The sequence below is a fragment of the Rhagoletis zephyria genome, unplaced genomic scaffold, assembly GCF_001687245.7.
Source record: "Rhagoletis zephyria isolate East Lansing unplaced genomic scaffold, Rhagoletis_zephyria_1.1 Rzeph_scaffold_03822, whole genome shotgun sequence".
Taxonomy (NCBI): Eukaryota; Metazoa; Arthropoda; class Insecta; order Diptera; family Tephritidae; genus Rhagoletis; species Rhagoletis zephyria.
In genome coordinates, this window is record NW_016160905.1 from 40,293 (window position 1) to 57,796 (window position 17,504).

At 35.0% G+C, this 17,504-nt stretch overlaps 1 protein-coding gene across 7 annotated transcripts in view; it reads left to right on the top strand.

Annotated features, from left to right (window-relative positions):
• M6 (neuronal membrane glycoprotein M6) overlaps window positions 1–15,027 on the top strand; it is a 39,743-nt gene extending 24,716 nt beyond the window's left edge. For all 7 annotated transcript variants that reach the window (XM_017624920.1, XM_017624918.1, XM_017624924.1 and 4 more), the window contains exons 3-6: window positions 4,472–4,631; window positions 8,155–8,314; window positions 10,589–10,733; window positions 13,350–15,027. In XM_017624920.1, coding sequence (XP_017480409.1) covers window positions 4,472–4,631; window positions 8,155–8,314; window positions 10,589–10,733; window positions 13,350–13,627 — 743 coding nt within the window. In that variant the 3' untranslated portion in view covers window positions 13,628–15,027. The remainder of the gene's footprint in view (window positions 1–4,471; window positions 4,632–8,154; window positions 8,315–10,588; window positions 10,734–13,349) is intronic.
• The last annotated feature ends 2,477 nt before the right edge of the window (window positions 15,028–17,504 follow it).

Genomic DNA, 17,504 nt, shown 5'->3' on the forward strand with positions numbered 1-17,504 from the left:
ATATGTATGTATGTACATATGTACATAGAAATGTGCACCTTCGTCGATAAATATTTATGTAAGCGTGTACTTGGTAGCTGTAGCTCGCTTCCTAATGCTTGTTGCATAGTTGGAAGCTGGTTACTGATGAAATATCAACAGACCTATTTTGCGAATGCAAACCTGGAGTGAAATGTTGGGAAAGGATGTTGAATGTGCAGCATGTATGAATGTATACTAGGGCGATCCAGAAGAAATTCGAAAGTAAAAGAAAATTTTGTTTCTTCCAACAGAAACCAATTTTTCATAGCAAACTTTTTCTACAGAGTGAAATTGGTCGCTAATTGCAATGTGGCGTTGAAAGGCAGAACATAAGATCTTCGTTTTTTTCCTTTCCAGCTCCTTTTTGAACCCTGGTGACCAAAGCAGGGCTCAGCTTCGGAGGACTTTCATTCATCGTCTAACTGTAGGAATTATAACTTCTTTTCATTGAACGCCATTGTTGCTTTGAAGTCGCTTGCCCCTGTCGTTTCCAGTAAGGGAATTGCTGTTCAAGGTTTATTTATGATTTCGGCATCTGTAGTATGGTAAGCATACCGGCGACTATATTCCTTCCATTGGAACCGCTCTTGCCTTCGCATGTTGTAGAATACTTTTTTACGTTTGACATTTTTCCCTAACAGACGTCGAGTTCTCCCAAATTTGGGGCAAAATTACCTTCTGCGTAGATGCATCAGATTTAGCGAAGCTTAAGGAATGCTTTACTACCTCAGCTTCACTGCGAGCAGCTTTCGGAAATCTCTGACCCAATGACCCTACACTTAGCTGTTCCAGAAGGAGAAAGTTCGAACAAGTGCGTTTACTTTCGTCCAATTAGTATAGGAGTGTTATGCTGTAAAGATCTTGGAAAGTCGGTTCATCGATGTCAAAGCCTGCTGTAACATCGAGGCTTTAGGACCACTAGTTCACCGTTCATCCAGTTCAGGAGAGTTACATAATTGCATTTACGAGTGGTTTAGACAAATTAGACATGTATATCTGCTTCCACACAACATCGCATAGCCGCAGACCAGAAACCCCGGCCACAGGAAAAACAGCGAGAACCAGATTTTACTGCTCCGCGTATGTTTTCTCTTTGGAATCACATGTAATGGAGTGGAATTAGTAGGAAAACCCAAAACGATTTAACAAGCATTTAAGAGCTTCCCATTGAATATGTTCTCTTTGGAATGAAATGGAATGGAATAGAATAGAGCGGAATGAAATTTGCCGGAAAATGTAAAATGCTTTACCAAGCACTGGGCAGACCTGGTCTTTTACTTAATGCCCTTTTATGAATCTCAGTAGTTTTACAACGGAAAAAGCATGTAACTCAATACGTCCGACCTAAAACCCATCTCAGTCAGGCAAATGCCGGCCATTGGCAGAAAAAATTCTCTGTACTATGCTCATCCTCTAAATAAGGTCAACGATGCCCCTTAATCAGTGCTATTAGGGCTCGTAGCTGAATCCCTCTCGCCACCACCTTGTCTAGCTTTTTTCAGAAAACCTGTGGTTATTTTTTTGTGGTGGAGTATTGCAACAACGGTTCTCATGATTCTCAGTCATGCGATCTCTGATGTATCTCTCGGCTTCCGCTATGTTTGGTCCTATTATTGGCTCCGATCCCATTAAACACTGCTGCAACAAACCCCCGGATCGCCAACACCACTGTATCACGGTGCCCTCAAAGGTTCAAATTTGCAACGATGTCTGAACTCACAAGGTTTTCTATGCGTTTAGAGGAGCTTAGATGCCATTTCAGTGTTCTGTAGGGATGAAATGATACCAAGTAATTTTGGCATCGATACTTTTGAACCAAGTACTGAGTAGGCGAATTTTCTTTCGGATTTTTTCCTCCACTAATATAAATCTCACAGTGCCAGCGACCTTCAAATATTGAAGACGTAAATTTTTTCCTGAAACCAGTATAAAATGAACTTTTTTAACAGATATTTTTGCTCTTCCTTCATCAGGAAATCAATTTGGTGGCGGCTAAGTACCAAAAGATCTATTCAAAGTATTTGTTTAAGCTGTTCTTAAGTCAAAAGAATAAAAATCCAAAGAAATATGGATTTGAAACTGCATTGCGATACGAGTAGGTATCGATACTTTAGATCCGATATTTTTCGTGTATTGATACTTTCTTACGACACTGCTTTCAAGTAAAGGTATCGATACCTACATGGTATCGTTTTATCCCTAGTCTTCTGTTTAGTATTCGTTTACTAGGCTCTAAGTCTAATCGACTTCCTCTATTGTCATCAATGTTCGTCCATCAATGAAAGTACCATTCTGCAGATCTCTCTTTTGGAGCCAAGGCATAACCAGGTGTTACTCAAAGGGACGTTACTCAAAGAAAGTTTACTCGTTGGCGATGACCAATCCAATGAGTAAATAAATGATATGGAATATCTGAATGATCGAATTGTCACTTTTGGATTGAAATGTCTTCGCAGAAAAGGGGCACCCCTTAATTTTTTCTTTTTGGTATTTGTATCGACTATACCAACTTTCAATTTTCTACTGTAACCAATATATGGTGCGTAATGTCCTTGAAATTGCGCTACTTAATCATTTGGTAACTAACAAAAATATTTATAATTTTTATAAAAAGCTCCTTTTGCCATGACAACTGAAGCTTGTAATATTTTTTCAGCTAATTTAAATTTGAAATTATCTTAGATTGCTTAGCCAATTGTACAATATCCTTCTAGAGTAAAATATAAACATTTCAGGATAATCCTCTAAATTTATACAGAGAAACGTAAAGATTGATGCCAGCACCACTTTCAGCAAGTGGAAATATTTTGGATGGTGCCCCGAAAGCAATCTCGGATTTTTTTTTTTTACCACTCTAATGGGTATACATATGCATGTGCACAGTCATACCTCAATTTTGCACCAATCTATTGGCAATGCAATCATCGCAATAACCTATTGAAATGCTTTGGCTCTCGAATGCTTCTACACAATGTGGTGCGACTTAATACAATTTGTGTAGAACTATGAATGAATGCCCGCACTATAAGCAAATCTTTACACTCACATACATACTTATGTATGTATGTACTTAAAGTAAGCTACCCTGCTGTACCGGGGAGCGACTACAGGACTGATGAATCGGTAGCTACCTGGTAAACTCCGTCAATTACCGGCCGACTACTTGCAGTGTATTTCATCGATTACTTTTACAAGGCCATGTCCTAGGCCAGGCACGGCGAACCTTTATACATACACGTGCCATTATCGCTAAAGAATTATTCAATGTAGCCATGACGTGCCAAAAAGAGGTCGTAACGTATCACCGCTCTTGGAGACATTAGTTGACACTTAAATAATGTAAAAAAAAAACGAATTATTCGTCTCTTAAATGTCTCTGTGTACCTTGTGTGCAAACGCCAGCTTCTGCAGACATTTTAGTATTAGCAACTTAAACAAGTTCAGTTTATCAAGTGAAGTCACATCAGGATACATAATAAGTTTGAATGTTTCCCATACCGCCTTGAATTCAGAAAACCTCGATGAAAATTCGTCGATGAATGAATTTATTACCACAGAAAACTCTTCAGTGAATCTTGATCCGTCTGGTTTTTCATCTAAATCCAAATATGATTTTAAATGTGGAAATAATAATAGTAAAAAAAGACGACACTAAAGTGAATTGCAACTTTTTGACATAATTATCAATGTAATATCTCCCAAAAAGGCTGCTACTAAATTTAGAAACGACTTTATTTCGACTATGAATACGCGTCAATATCTTTACCAATAACTTTCAGTTTAGCCTAAAAAGCACGAACGAGATCTATCCATCATAACTATAAAGTTATAAAGTTCTTCTTTATTAGAGCCTTAAAGCTTTACGTTCAAATCATTAAAATGCTGGCATATATCCATGAAAACAACCAATTTTGCAAGCCATACCCAAATAAGCATAGCAATAACCGCTTAAGAAAGAATTAAGTTATATATGCTATCGATTTCTGCAACTACTATTCCATGTGTTTGTGAAACTTCCATCTCGTTACCTAGGCTATTGAAAAAGTTATAGATGAAAATATTTTGGTTTCCCCATAATGTTAACATTACAATCCAAATCTTCAAAGCGTTTTTTCTCTAATTCAGGTATATGTAGTTGTCTCTTTTCAATCAAATATTATTATGCGATGTTATATAACGCAAAGAATGGCATATGGATATGGCTAATATGCAAATGTGTTGGTTTTTATTGACAATTTCGTTAGTGTATTGTTGCATGCGTTAGGTCATTCTTGCTAGGTAGGTTAGGTTAAATTTATATGTATGTATATGTATAGATGTACATATGTTCATAGATGGATCATACTTATGTTTATGTAGAACTGTACCTTTATATTTAACTCCATACCTGATTTGTGCATTATTCCACCCTACTCATCTATTCTCTCTCTCTCTTCCTCCTTCATTACAGGTGACTGCTGTCAATCATGTATGTCCCGCATTCCTTATGCCACATTAATAGCGACACTTATGTGTCTGCTTGGCGTTGGCATATTCTGTGGCACAATGTATCGTGGCGCCTCGTTGACGGTGATTATGATGGATCAAGTATTTCATTTGCATCTAATTTGGTGAGTATTCATATCTGTACTTATCGGGGTATAGTGGTTTATCGGTATATTTCTATTTGTATGTCAGTATAATTTGTATCATCCTGCTGATGGGCTGACCATACGAAATGGTCCATCAGTATTTGGATGTTGTTAATTTTAAACCAAATGTGTTAATGTGCATACGATAATTACAATTACATCGTCCACACTCTGATGTGTGTCTAAAACTACGTGGTGTTTGACAGAATACGATTGAGAAATGTGCAGCTGTTTACGGATACATGCTGAGGTATGGGGGTAAATTTATGCGGGTTTTCGAGTTTTCCCTGCAGAAAATCTCACTAGCATAGAACTAGATCTAGCCCAATACCCAAGCAATGCTTTCAACTGTTCAGTTTTACATGTCGATGTCATTAGCGGTGGCAATTGTCGCCCTGTACATTACTTTGCAACTAGTTTTCAACCGGTTCCGTTTTGGACAGTTTTTTTTTTATAAGAAACCGTTTTTAAGATTCGATTTTTGGATATCTCTTCCGTTTTTTCTTTTCTTTTACAGATTCCACGTTTGTTACATTTTTTATAAAAAAAAAATTTATTGTAAGCGACACGCAACAATTTAAATTCATTAAATCTGAAAACTCACAACTGCCTCCACCGCGATTTGAACTCGCGACCAACGATGCTTGAGTCGGAGGTCTTCTCGCTGAGCTACTTTCATATTGTACGGGAAGTGAGAATTTGTACACTTACACCGCAAGTTTCAACTGTCCCGCTCTGCAGTCGCGATGTAGCTGNTGTACATATACATATGTATGTAGCTGTACCCATCGGGGCTACAAGCGCTCCATCTGTGCTATTGGAGCGCTCCATAATCAGCAGTAAGCGCTCCCTTCCTAATTTCACACTTAATTGTATTTGAACCATGTGTGTCATCAAAAGAAGCCCTTGGCAAGCGCTCAAGTAAAGCATTTAAAAAGCGATGCATGCAAATTTAAATTTTTGTATTATATTTTTGTTTTAATAAAATAATGGCGTCTTTTTTTTAACCGTTTGATGGCTTTATTATTATGATATACATATGAAAACCCATACATACATACATAAATTAACTTTTTTTCAAAAGAAAATATTTTATGTTACTAATCAAAGTGATATTTATTTCTGAGCATTGATAGAAATTAAATATTTTTGTTTACTTTACTTTTGTACTGCTCCCTACTTGCTCCTTTGGGGAGCAGCTCACTTTCAGTCCTGTTAGGTATATACATTAGGCTGGGTCGATTTTGTATGGAGGAAAATAAAAGACATTTGACCGTATTGTAATATTTAGTAATATGATGATGTCTTGGATCTACGCCAATTGTTATTGGCCACGAAAAATTAATTTAAAACTTATCTTTAGCCCGTGCGATTGAATGAAATTGTATGAATTTTGAGAATAAAACTTTGGTTTGTAATATCTATAGAATGACTAAATTTTTATAAAAAGGACGATATATCAAATTATGGGTTATTAAATTTAGCACCTCACGTTCATTTATCATTTTTAAATAAGTCTACAAGTTCTTAAGATATTAAGATAAAACTTACAAAAACTATAATTTTCCCTGATGAGTTTTCAATTCTTCATTACTTCAGCAACGAAGTGCAAAATACAAGAAATGTGAGACGAAATTTATTTCAAACATTTTAATAATTTCGGATGTTTATATAATATTAAAGGGACCATGGACTTGGTCACGCCGATCTGGTCAGTTTTCAAGATCGTGGTGAATGAAGTCAAGCATGTTTTGTCAAAGATTAGGAATCGTTAGATGAGTTAATAGTAGTTTCAAGCATATAAGTATTAGATACATTAACATAATACAATTAGGGTGAGAAACGCCACTTTTTGAGTCCATTTATGCAGTCTTGAAAATTGGTGTGGAATGGTTTCATTAGTCACCGAAGAAGCATATTTTTCGCAGTTTTTAAATTTGCCGTTATACGAAAGTAGGGGGTGTGCAATAAGTGTTTAGATATACATAAATATTTTAGTTAATTCCATTATGTGAAAAACTGACTATAGGTAAATGCAATAGTCTTTAACATAGCCTGGGAAATCCTTTTGAGAACTCTCCAATTGGACGATACTGCTTTGCGTTTAGCTTGAACGAGAAAAGTCACTCCCAGGTTATTTATGCAATTGAAGCAATTAAAAGCAATTCAAAAAAAGCTGGAGATCCACTTAAGTTTTAGTTTGTTAATTTTCACCAAAAAAAATATGCCATTCAAGTCAGAAAAAGCGGGCGGGCACGCCCACTTTTTTTAGCTCAACGGGGCCTTTAGGTGTTCCATTGGTAAATACATGCAAAGTCACAAAACCCTACAACAAAAACTCTATTGGGGTAAAATCGCAGGATCTTGATGGCCAAGTTCGTGTGACCTAAGCAAAAGAAAACCACATGTTCAAATCATTAATGCAGCATCCCCAACGTAGTTTCTATACCCTTATTGCTCAACTCCAACCAAACATAATCTGCTGCTATCGTTCTGTAGCGCTTGTCGTTGAGGTTAACCCCAACTTTTTTTTGGTTTTGAGCTTTGAGCTCCTGTACCAGTTGGGTTTTTTACGTGTGCACACTCAAGTTCTAATGCAAAACTCGGAAAGCTGGGACGGCTTTTGCCAGATTTCCTCCGAACTGGTCGTCTCGAACATCCACCAAACATTAGAGAGTGGACTTTTACGTAGTGACTGTCTCAATTGAAAGCTACTTTATATTTAATAATAATAAATGTAGTCATTATCTCACATAACGTCCCAGCCGTGTATGGAATATGATCGTTTCTCGCAAAAACTTGGCTAGTTTTTAAAAAATGTTGAGGTGATTTAAGCTCATCATTTATTTGCATCTGCGAGCCTAAGAAGCTGTTTCCATCGCCTCCGATCCAATGCCGCCCTCAAAGATCTTGCAACTGGATTATTTCAGATTTCCTTCTATTTTTCGCCCTCATATAGCGAAGAGTGGATCTACAGTTAGCCAAAGATACCTACAACTCTCTAACCAGTAGCTCGTTTCTGTAACTCCTCTCTACCGATTATTTCTCTACTGGTAGAGAATATACGTCATTCTCTACTACTCATTAGCAGTAGAGAACAAGGCGGCGAATTCATATATGAATTTGCCTTGGTAGAGAATTGTTACAGAAACGAGCAACAGAAAATGTTCCAAAGCAACCAAAATTAGAGATCGTATAATCCGCGAATAATTTTCAGCAAATTATCATTAAGTTTATGCCTTGAATAGCCAAGCGCTAAGAACGAAATTGGAATTAAGATTCGGCTTAAAGGTAAAGTTTTTTTTTTAATATAATGTCTGTTGATTTATTTGCTTTTTCGTATGTATTAAAATTCCCTCTGCAATTATGCATACAACATTGATATAATACGGATAATTTTTGCATTTAAGTATACATTAACAGCACATAAAAATGCACCCAAAACGGATATTTCTGCGACAAATGTAACCAACTCTAATTGCGCATTCATTTCATTTTGCAGGATTGAAGCGATTCAAATGATTTTCGTCATAATTGCTGCGGGAATGGCGGCGCTTGGCTTTATGATACTGTTCGTTGGTTTCCTCGCAACTGGAGCGACACGATACAAGGTCTATCGCGCGTGGCGTTCACGAGTGGGTGGGCGCATCTCGTGTGCCGTGGTAAGTAAAAGGCAAAAACTAAAACAACATCAAAATTAAAAGCAAGAAACACAAAAAAAAAGAACTAAAAGAAAATACTTGCCAGTCAACTAACCAAGCGTTGAAAGAAAGTAGTAGACAAAATAGAACTAAAACATACAGATACATACATACATATGTACATACTACGAGTATTTACTGTTGTGAAGTTAGTCGAATAACTGATCGGGATGAGCAGCGGGAGAATAATGGTAGAGATGGTGGTGGCTCATCGCCAGCTGGCAACCAAATAGGAGTAAAAAGTACAAAAATTAAGTTGATGCGACATTTTCACTGCACCGATATTGTCTGCGATATAGCACAGTCAGCGTCAAAAATAGGCGTCATGACGTTTTGTCGATTTTATTTACATATTTAATTTTTCTTTTTTTTTTTATAAAAAATATAGTTAATTCAACAGCAAAAACTCCAAGAATAATTTTTTTTATATAGAAGAAGATACGTACACCCTCCACAAAAAAGTCTCAAAAATCAACGATAGTTTTGAAACTTGCACTTTATTAAACTAAAATTGAGTGGGTTAGTAGACTGTACTTTCAAAATGTTTCTATGAAATCGCACTGAAAAACTTTACATTTCGATAAAAAAATTTCTTGGTATTTCTTGCATTTTCCTGAGTTCTGTATGAAATTATAAATATTGACTCTTGAGGGCTTTGCTGTTGGATGAACTACATATATTTTTATAAAAAAATATTAAGAAAAATTTGGTAGGGAAACTATAAACAAATAAAATCGTCAAAACGCCAGGGTATGTATATTTTTGCTGCTGACTGTATGCACACACACTCACACACAAAAAAGGGTTTATTTGTGTATAAAGTTACAATGAACTGACTAACAGACTCCTAAATATTGCTAACTACTACTCGAAAACGTATATACATACATACATACAGATATCAATGTCGACAACTTACCGACAATTAAAAACGCATTTCGCCCGCGAAAAGTTTCAAAACTTAATTAAGCGTTAATCAAAGACAAAAGAAGGCGACTGCAATTGATTGTTGTCTAATTGAAATATTTTCTGTTAATTTTTTTTTTTTTTTGCTTTGAAGCCTTGTTTGAGTATTTCTACAAAAGCGAGACATGAATGTATCTTTGGAAATTTAACGTGAAAGCGTGTAGCGTACTTGAATAGTATTGTATTTATGAAGGCCAACCCGTAGACGTTAGGTCAGCTGAAAATTAAATCAGACTACATAGAAAGTTTTTCTTTGACAGCGGTCGCTCTCCTTGCCAGGCATTGGCAAACCTCTCCTAGGANAAGGCCAACCCGTAGACGTTAGGTCAGCTGAAAATTAAATCAGACTACATGGAAAGTTTTTCTTTGACAGCGGTCGCTCCCCTTGCCAGGCAATGGCAAACCTCTCCTAGGGCTGGTTTCTCCATCTCAACTTAACTTAGTTAAGCCAATTTTCTTGACTTAGTCATGAATAAGCTGTGTAAAACGTAGGCTAACTTTTGACTTAAGTCCAAAAAGTGACTAAACTAAGTTAAGTTGAGTTGGAGAAACCAGCCCCTAGTGTATTTCAGGCATGAAAAGACTTCTCATAAAAATACAATCGCCGTTTCGAGGCGGCGTTAAACTATCAATTTGTGAAACAACATCGAGACGCACACCAAAAATTGGAGGAGAAGCTCGGCCAAACCCTTAGCAAAAGTTTTAGCGCCAAAATATTATATACTAGCAAATACCCGGCGTGCTTCACTGCGCCTTAAAAGTATTTTTGTAATGTTTGATACCCGTATTGCAATGTTCAATTTTTTATCAATTAAATAACCAAACATTTGGCAACCTTCAACAAAAATATGTTCGGCTAACAGTTCTTTCTTTTGACAGCCGTATTGCAATATTTACCCTATCTTAAAGAACAATTTTCGAAGAGGTGGCAACTTTCTATTTTTTCCCCTATATTTTAGATTACACCTCTAGAAATAAATCGGTGAAAACCAATTCCAAGGATTAGTTTTCGAGTGATGCAACAAACATACAGACAGACAGAAAAAATTATAAAAATTGTTGATTATGACTTCTGTTGCTCCAATAAAGACCTCCATATTAGCGTTTCTTTAATGTCTATAATGTACAGACATCGGCCTGTTACAATTTTATTATATGTACATTATAACATATTTATTGCAATTTGAAAAGTGAAATTTTTTAATATTAGGTTTTTGGAAATCTTTTTATTTAACCAAAACACTGGTTTTCTATATTTTTCTCTTTCAGTTCATGGGCATCACATATTTGCTAAACTTTGTTTGGATATTAATTCTATGCTTCTTGGTCATAGTCACCTTTATCTATACGATGTTCTGGAATATGTGCTCAAGTGTGGAACGTTCGCTCAGCTGCATTGATTTAACACAGTTTCGTAAGTAAAAATTCAATATAATCTTATACATAGGTATGTGTGTGCATATGTTATATTCGTAAAAAAATTCAATACTGGCTTATAAAATTTATTTCAAACGATATCCATCTTAGAAGGAATCACTCCTTGAACTAAAATTGGCAGAAGTAATAAATAAAGGAAACGCCCTTTTATTGATAACCTTGAAATGAAAATAGTTTACCATTTTGCTGAGTTACTAAAATTCTTATAAAAATCCCACCTGAACATATTTAAATGCAGCCCTTGCCTGGAAACTCAAACTCCGTATTTTCGTAGAAAACTACTTACTTTTCTAGAACAGACTATCGATTTTCTTTTCACTCGTAATTTTTGGGTTCCGGATTAATGCTGATAAGTTACAAAAAGTATCAACCGACATACTATTTTTGAGCGTCGAGAAAAAATGGTCGCTTCCATCCTTTCTTTACTTCAACTTTGTTCTGTACATCAGTCTCTAGATTCGTGTTCATACAAATTCGACCCGAGCTTAAAACCGTCTATAGGTTAGGCTAGACTTTCTAACTATGGCAGGGCTTGGAAAAAAACAATGAACGCTATAGATGTTACCAGAAAAACTACTGCCAGAGACTAATTTGCACCATGCTATGGGCTGGACACTGGCAGCACAGTATACATAATCCTGGGCACCTGGGTGCGTATACATAATTCGACCAGCATATAATTCAACCATAGTACTGCACGCTTCCACACTTCTTAAGGAAGTGAAAATGCTACAATATTCCGGCAACTTTAAGTCGACTATAGGCCGAGTTAATATACATCTTACCCATCTGGGTTTCCACATACACGGAAATGAGAGGACTGATGGGTTGGCTAAGGCCAGAGCATCTCTTGATGAATCCGAAGCAGAGATAATTAACTGTCTACTCGTACTCATCAAATGAGAACTGCATTTGCAATCCGTACATATGACTGATATATGTATGTTGGAACAACCTTCAAGCATGAAAAACTGCGAGGAATATATGTCCGTATTATGACAAACCAAAGACAGAAGAACTTCAGCTTACAGCCACGATAACGGGACATTGGTCCATTGGCGAACACGCTGCTAAAAAAGGCTTTCCGTACAACCCTCGGGGCCGTAGCTGTGATCTTGCGGGAACTGAGGAAACGATCCTACACTTTGTTTGCGAGTGCCTAGCATTGGCACGAGTAACGCATGAAATGCTAGGGAGTTTTACTATCCAAAATCCTAGGGAGATCTCCAAATGCACCATTACTAGCCTAAATAAATTTATCGGAACATCCAAATGGTTTGAAGAAACCGACGAATCATACCTGTTCTACAAGCACTAATTGGGTCTTGGGGGGGGGTCTTACAACCAACCAACCTACGCTTTTATCCAGTTTCGATCCATCTGTGTAAAAATTTAAAGTGTTAGTCGTCCTCAAACTGAATGGTGGCTCCGAAATTCCTTTCAAAATACAGGCCCGGAATAACGTAGTCAACCCGTTCAGAGAGTTGTTTGCTATATTACTGTGACCCTTAGGACGTGCGAAAAAACTGTAGCTTTAAACCAGGCGAAAATACTATATTCTTGGCAGAGAGTCCCGCTAGCGGAAGATGCCTTCGATGATAGAAGTGTTATTCTTTTTTATGACCATTGTCGTGAGGATCCTGTGAAAGGGAGAAGCCGATATGGCCCACACTTATGCAGCCCAGCATACTTTTTTTCATACATAGAACGCAACCGAGGCTTGCTACGCCTACACGTCCACATTGAGGCTTCACGTCAGTTTGCTATCGATTTGTATTCCAAAGTACTTGCTGCTTTGTTTCAGCTGCAGTGTCACTTCAGACTATCAGAATGTGTCGCTGAGCCTTAAAGCGCAAACAGTCAACGACGTAACGTAGACGTAGGTTGACGCAGACACGATCTGCCTTATGGGATGCACGTGTTGGCGAAAACTCACCACCGCATGGCGGTGACGTTGCCGTTGCTTTTCTCTCTCTCTTTCAACAGTAAATTTTATATGCTGCTACGTACGTCAACCTACGTTTAAGCTACGTCGTTGACTAACTGCGCTTTTAGTTTGAAAACATTGATGATGTTCCTACGTCAAAAGAAATCTACGTTTCCGGAGGTCTGCATAATTATTTAATTAGCGAGGGATGATCACTGCTTAGGCGTCGAGAACCAATGCATAGGCATTTTTAGGGTGGGCCTTAAGATATCAACATCATAAGGTAGCACGTTATTTTGTTCTACATACAAAATAAAGACATGCACGAAATTTAAAAATTTCTTAATAATTGCAAATATTCGAAAAAAAGTTACCTTTGGCAAGTTTTTATGTATAATTTTCAATAATATCTCAAATTTATCAAATTTCAATTCAAAATTTTGTCCAGTTCTCGCTATTTGTATTTTAATTTAAAAATTTTCAAACCCTGGTACTCGCCCCTAAAAAATTTTTTAAATTTAAATGTTGCTATTATTTAAGTACCACCCTAATTTAGATAGCATCCAGATGTTAATTAAATAGCTAATGTTCTCAATAAATGATAAACTTTTCATAATTAACTATATAAACATTAAATAAACAATTCCTTCTCTTGCTCTCTTGCAGATTTCATGTTCCCGCCCAACACCAAACAAGAAGATATGAAAATCTGCGACAAATATGAGATTAAAGCCTTCTGCAAGGATGGCGTCGAGAATGCCGAAGTTATGTTCATTCTCGCCACACTGGCTGCTTTGCTTGTCATACTGAGTTTGGTACATTATCTAATGTGTCTAGCCGCCAATTATGCGCACATAAGGGATCATGAGAAATTCCAGGAGCTGCAGGAAATACAAAATCTAAATGAGCTCGAGTATAGTGCAACATCCAAGGATCGCTTCTAGGACATATTTCAGAAGATTCATTTTGAGCTTAAAGAGAAGTGAGCGACAGACAAAACGAAAATAAAATAATAATAATAATAAAAACACCTAAACTCAACACGCACACATCACACACAAACAACATTTACACTTAGAAGAATAAAACAAAAGAACTGATTGAAGTAACAAAACAATGAATCGCTAACTATAGACAATGAAGATTTATGCAGAACGATGATAGGAAATGCAAACAGCAAACATGCATAAATACTGAATTTCAAAAAGGAATAAGCAGAGCAATGTGTGTAGTGAACTTTCTCTGGAATATTTACATAATAAAATAACAAGCTGCTCACATTGCTTCTTTTTTTTTATGGTATACATCATGAACACACAACTTGTTGAAATGTACATTGTATTTATGTATATTATTTTGTTTATTTAATAATTTTTTAACTTTAAGTTATTTAGATACTGAAATGCATAACTATTGTCTAACTGAAATTTAATTGTTTTTTTTCCCCTTATGTACCATAAGTTCACATAATTTCTTTTTATAACAGCAAAAAAAAAATAAAAATTAGATATTTATTATTTAGTTATTTTCTATCTAACTTTTAAAAACTGGATTTTTTGAATTATTAAATATTATGTATCTAATAATTATCTTTGTTGTTATTTCTAATCTGGCTCATAACTCATGAATTCATAAAATATGTAATTAGCTTGTTTAAATTCATAAGTATATCCACTCATTTTATTAATCTTATATTTGGCTTATTTTCATATGTAATGATTTCCTTTTTCATTTGTACTGCTCTTTAATTTTTTTTTTATTTTTTTTTTATGCGGCGATTCCATAATAAATGTAACCTAAAAGTGGCGATTTTCTGGCCTTCGATTTGTCTCAAATTTTGAACACAGCCACATCCAGTCGAAACCGGAACTCAGTAATATGAACAAAAGTTAGAGCATCTCCGACACGGTAATTCATTTTTTTTTTTCGTTTTCCAATAAAAACTATTCTCTCATTTAAGAAGTCTAGGACGATATGAAGTTCGAAGACCATTTAGAAGTCGAAACAGACAATTCCATGATAAAAGTTTAAACCATTTTTTACGTATTTTTATACTTAGCATCCAAATCTGTAGTAAAAACATTTATATTTATCTAATTAAAAAAAAAAAAATAACTTCCGGTCACTTTAGCCCACTTCCGGTCGAAACCGGAAGATACAGCTTCCCAATTTGGTAGATAATATTTTTTGTGTTTTTCTTTCTGTAAAAACATTTCCCTCCATTTTAGAAGGGGTGGACGGATGGTCTAGGTACAAGGTGTCCTAGATGATGGATATGAAAAATTTAGCACAGTTTAGTTGTGTGTATGGGCTTTACAACCCTCCGTAGATGCCGTTTTGGTTACAAAAGTGACCTATTTTTAGATTTCAATTTTAACTTTTTTATATATATACATATGTATACTTTTTCATTTAGAAGGGGTTAGATCGGGCGTTTATCTTTTAATTTTCCTTTGGCGGTATTTAAAGCGCGCCCTTTCATAAGTCTCAAGTTTTTGATCTAAAGGTATTTTTGTGCAAACTTTTTTTGAGCTTTTTTATGATCGGATTTCTACAATTTCATGTTAATTTTGCAATAAAATTTGACATACTGTGGTGGTAGGATATGATAAAGAATCTATTCAGTACTTTGTTGTGGAACTACTTGTTCGAAGATTTCAAGTGTTTAAGCAAAGTGGATTGCAACAACTGCTTGGATTCTGCAAATGATCGTATTAGATTGAAAACATTAAAGGGTAGGGCTAGCAGCCGAATTTCGCAACCTATACTATTGTAAGCTAATTTTACGCTATCTAGCCTGAACTAAACTAAAACTTAACCTATTCTAACTGGATCAAACCTAATCTAAGCTAAGCTTTTTTTCGTGTTTTAGGCTTGGTAAATTTATGAAATGAATACGCCGGAGTATCCATTTCACGCCTCTTTTCATTTTTTTCGAAAGTTGCTGATTTAAATAACTTGTTAATCAAATTTGCATCATTAATAATATGTTTCAAAATATTACATTTAACTAAGTTATAATAGCGTCTTCATCTTAGGAGATAAACTGCCAATAAACGTGATAAAATGATAAATAAACTGGTTTTCCTTACGAATTTATTATTTTATAACATTTATAGACAATTTATGACTTATGATGAACATGCCTATTGTTTTTTGTATAATTTTCAAGTTTTGCAAGCTAACGGTAAATATGTTTTTAATACAATAATGCTTTCATTATAATTCGCTAAATTTTTAAGAAATTCACTAAATTAATAAATATGTTAATTCAGTCTTTTTAGTTTAGTTTAATATTACTATATCATTTATTTTGAGTTAAAAAAAAAATATTACATGTGTTCATTTAATTCTTTTGATTTTAAATTTAATTAAGCTTTGATTTAAGAAGAACTATTTATTTGTGCAACAAAGCCACAAAAAACAAGCCAAGAGTTACCAGACATATCAGTTTGATCTTACTACTTTAACATTCCAGAAGCAACAATAACAATATGCGTAAAGTAATGCATTTTTAAAAACTTGTTTGTTGTTGCTTGCGTATTTTTACGAACATCACTTTTAGGTTTATTCATTTAGCATAAATTCACTGAATACAGTTTTAGTTGTAAAATTTCAATAACATAATTTTAGTAATATTTTTACAATACTATTTAAATTAAATATGTACACCCCATGTCAAAATTATGAGTGCATCACGTATTGGAAAATTTTTAAAACTTATTTTTTTTTATTAAATTTTAATTAAGAAAATTAATTATACGTGTTTCAAACATTGTGCAATATTTTAAAGAATTCAACATACTTTCGTATATATTTCAAGTTTTTTAAATCGATTTTTTTATAAAAATCTTGAATATGCAGTATTGTAGCGGGTTCAATTTCAATATAATGAAGACCTTTCCGAAGTAGGTGGGGCTTGTTGTTGATTTTTGGAATTTTTTTTCGTTGTCAAACATACTTTGTATGGAAGAAAATAATTAAAATTAAATAACGAAAATATAAATTCAGTCTTATCGCAAGTTTCAGCCGAAAGCAAATGCGCCCGAAATTTTTCCATCCGCTCGTACTAAGTACACGGAAACGAAAAGTGGACCGGTTCGGTGAAAATTAAACTCATGATAAGGCTGGTTGTTAAAACTTTTTAATATTTGGTGCGCTTATAATTTTGATATCGGGTGTATATATTTTCTTTGTAAAATAAAATGTTTCACACTCTACGTTTACATATTTAATAAAGTTACACAAAACCACCGATGAAGCAAAATCAAACCAAAATTTTTTCATGCATGATAGAATGGTGAGCTGAAATAAAATTTATTGAAAAAAAAAATTAAACTTTTCAACTCTTCCAACCACACATCCGGCCAAATGCTATAAGTCTACAGAAAGCCAAGCCGTCCAATTGTAACTTTGCGTATGAAAAACGCAATAGTTTAGAAAATAAATTTCATAAAAAATAAAAATCGTGTCTACTATATGCATTTAATTACGAATATTTTTCAAGTAAATTACTTTCATTGAAACGCTCCGCTTACGGCTTGAAGCAGCACATTTGCACTCTATTATTACTCGCAAAAGAACGACTCCCCACATATGTACATACATACATACATACATTTGGTTTTATGTATGCAATTGTGTAAAAAAACGCCTGTTTGCGAATGCTAGCACTAAAAGCATATTGTTAAAAATTTAAACACGCACACAAACCCACTACATATATGTACATATGTATGTATATCTATGTATATGTAGATATGTATGCATGCCCAAAAATTGGATGCAAAAATTACTACAATTGTCAAAATCATCAATTAA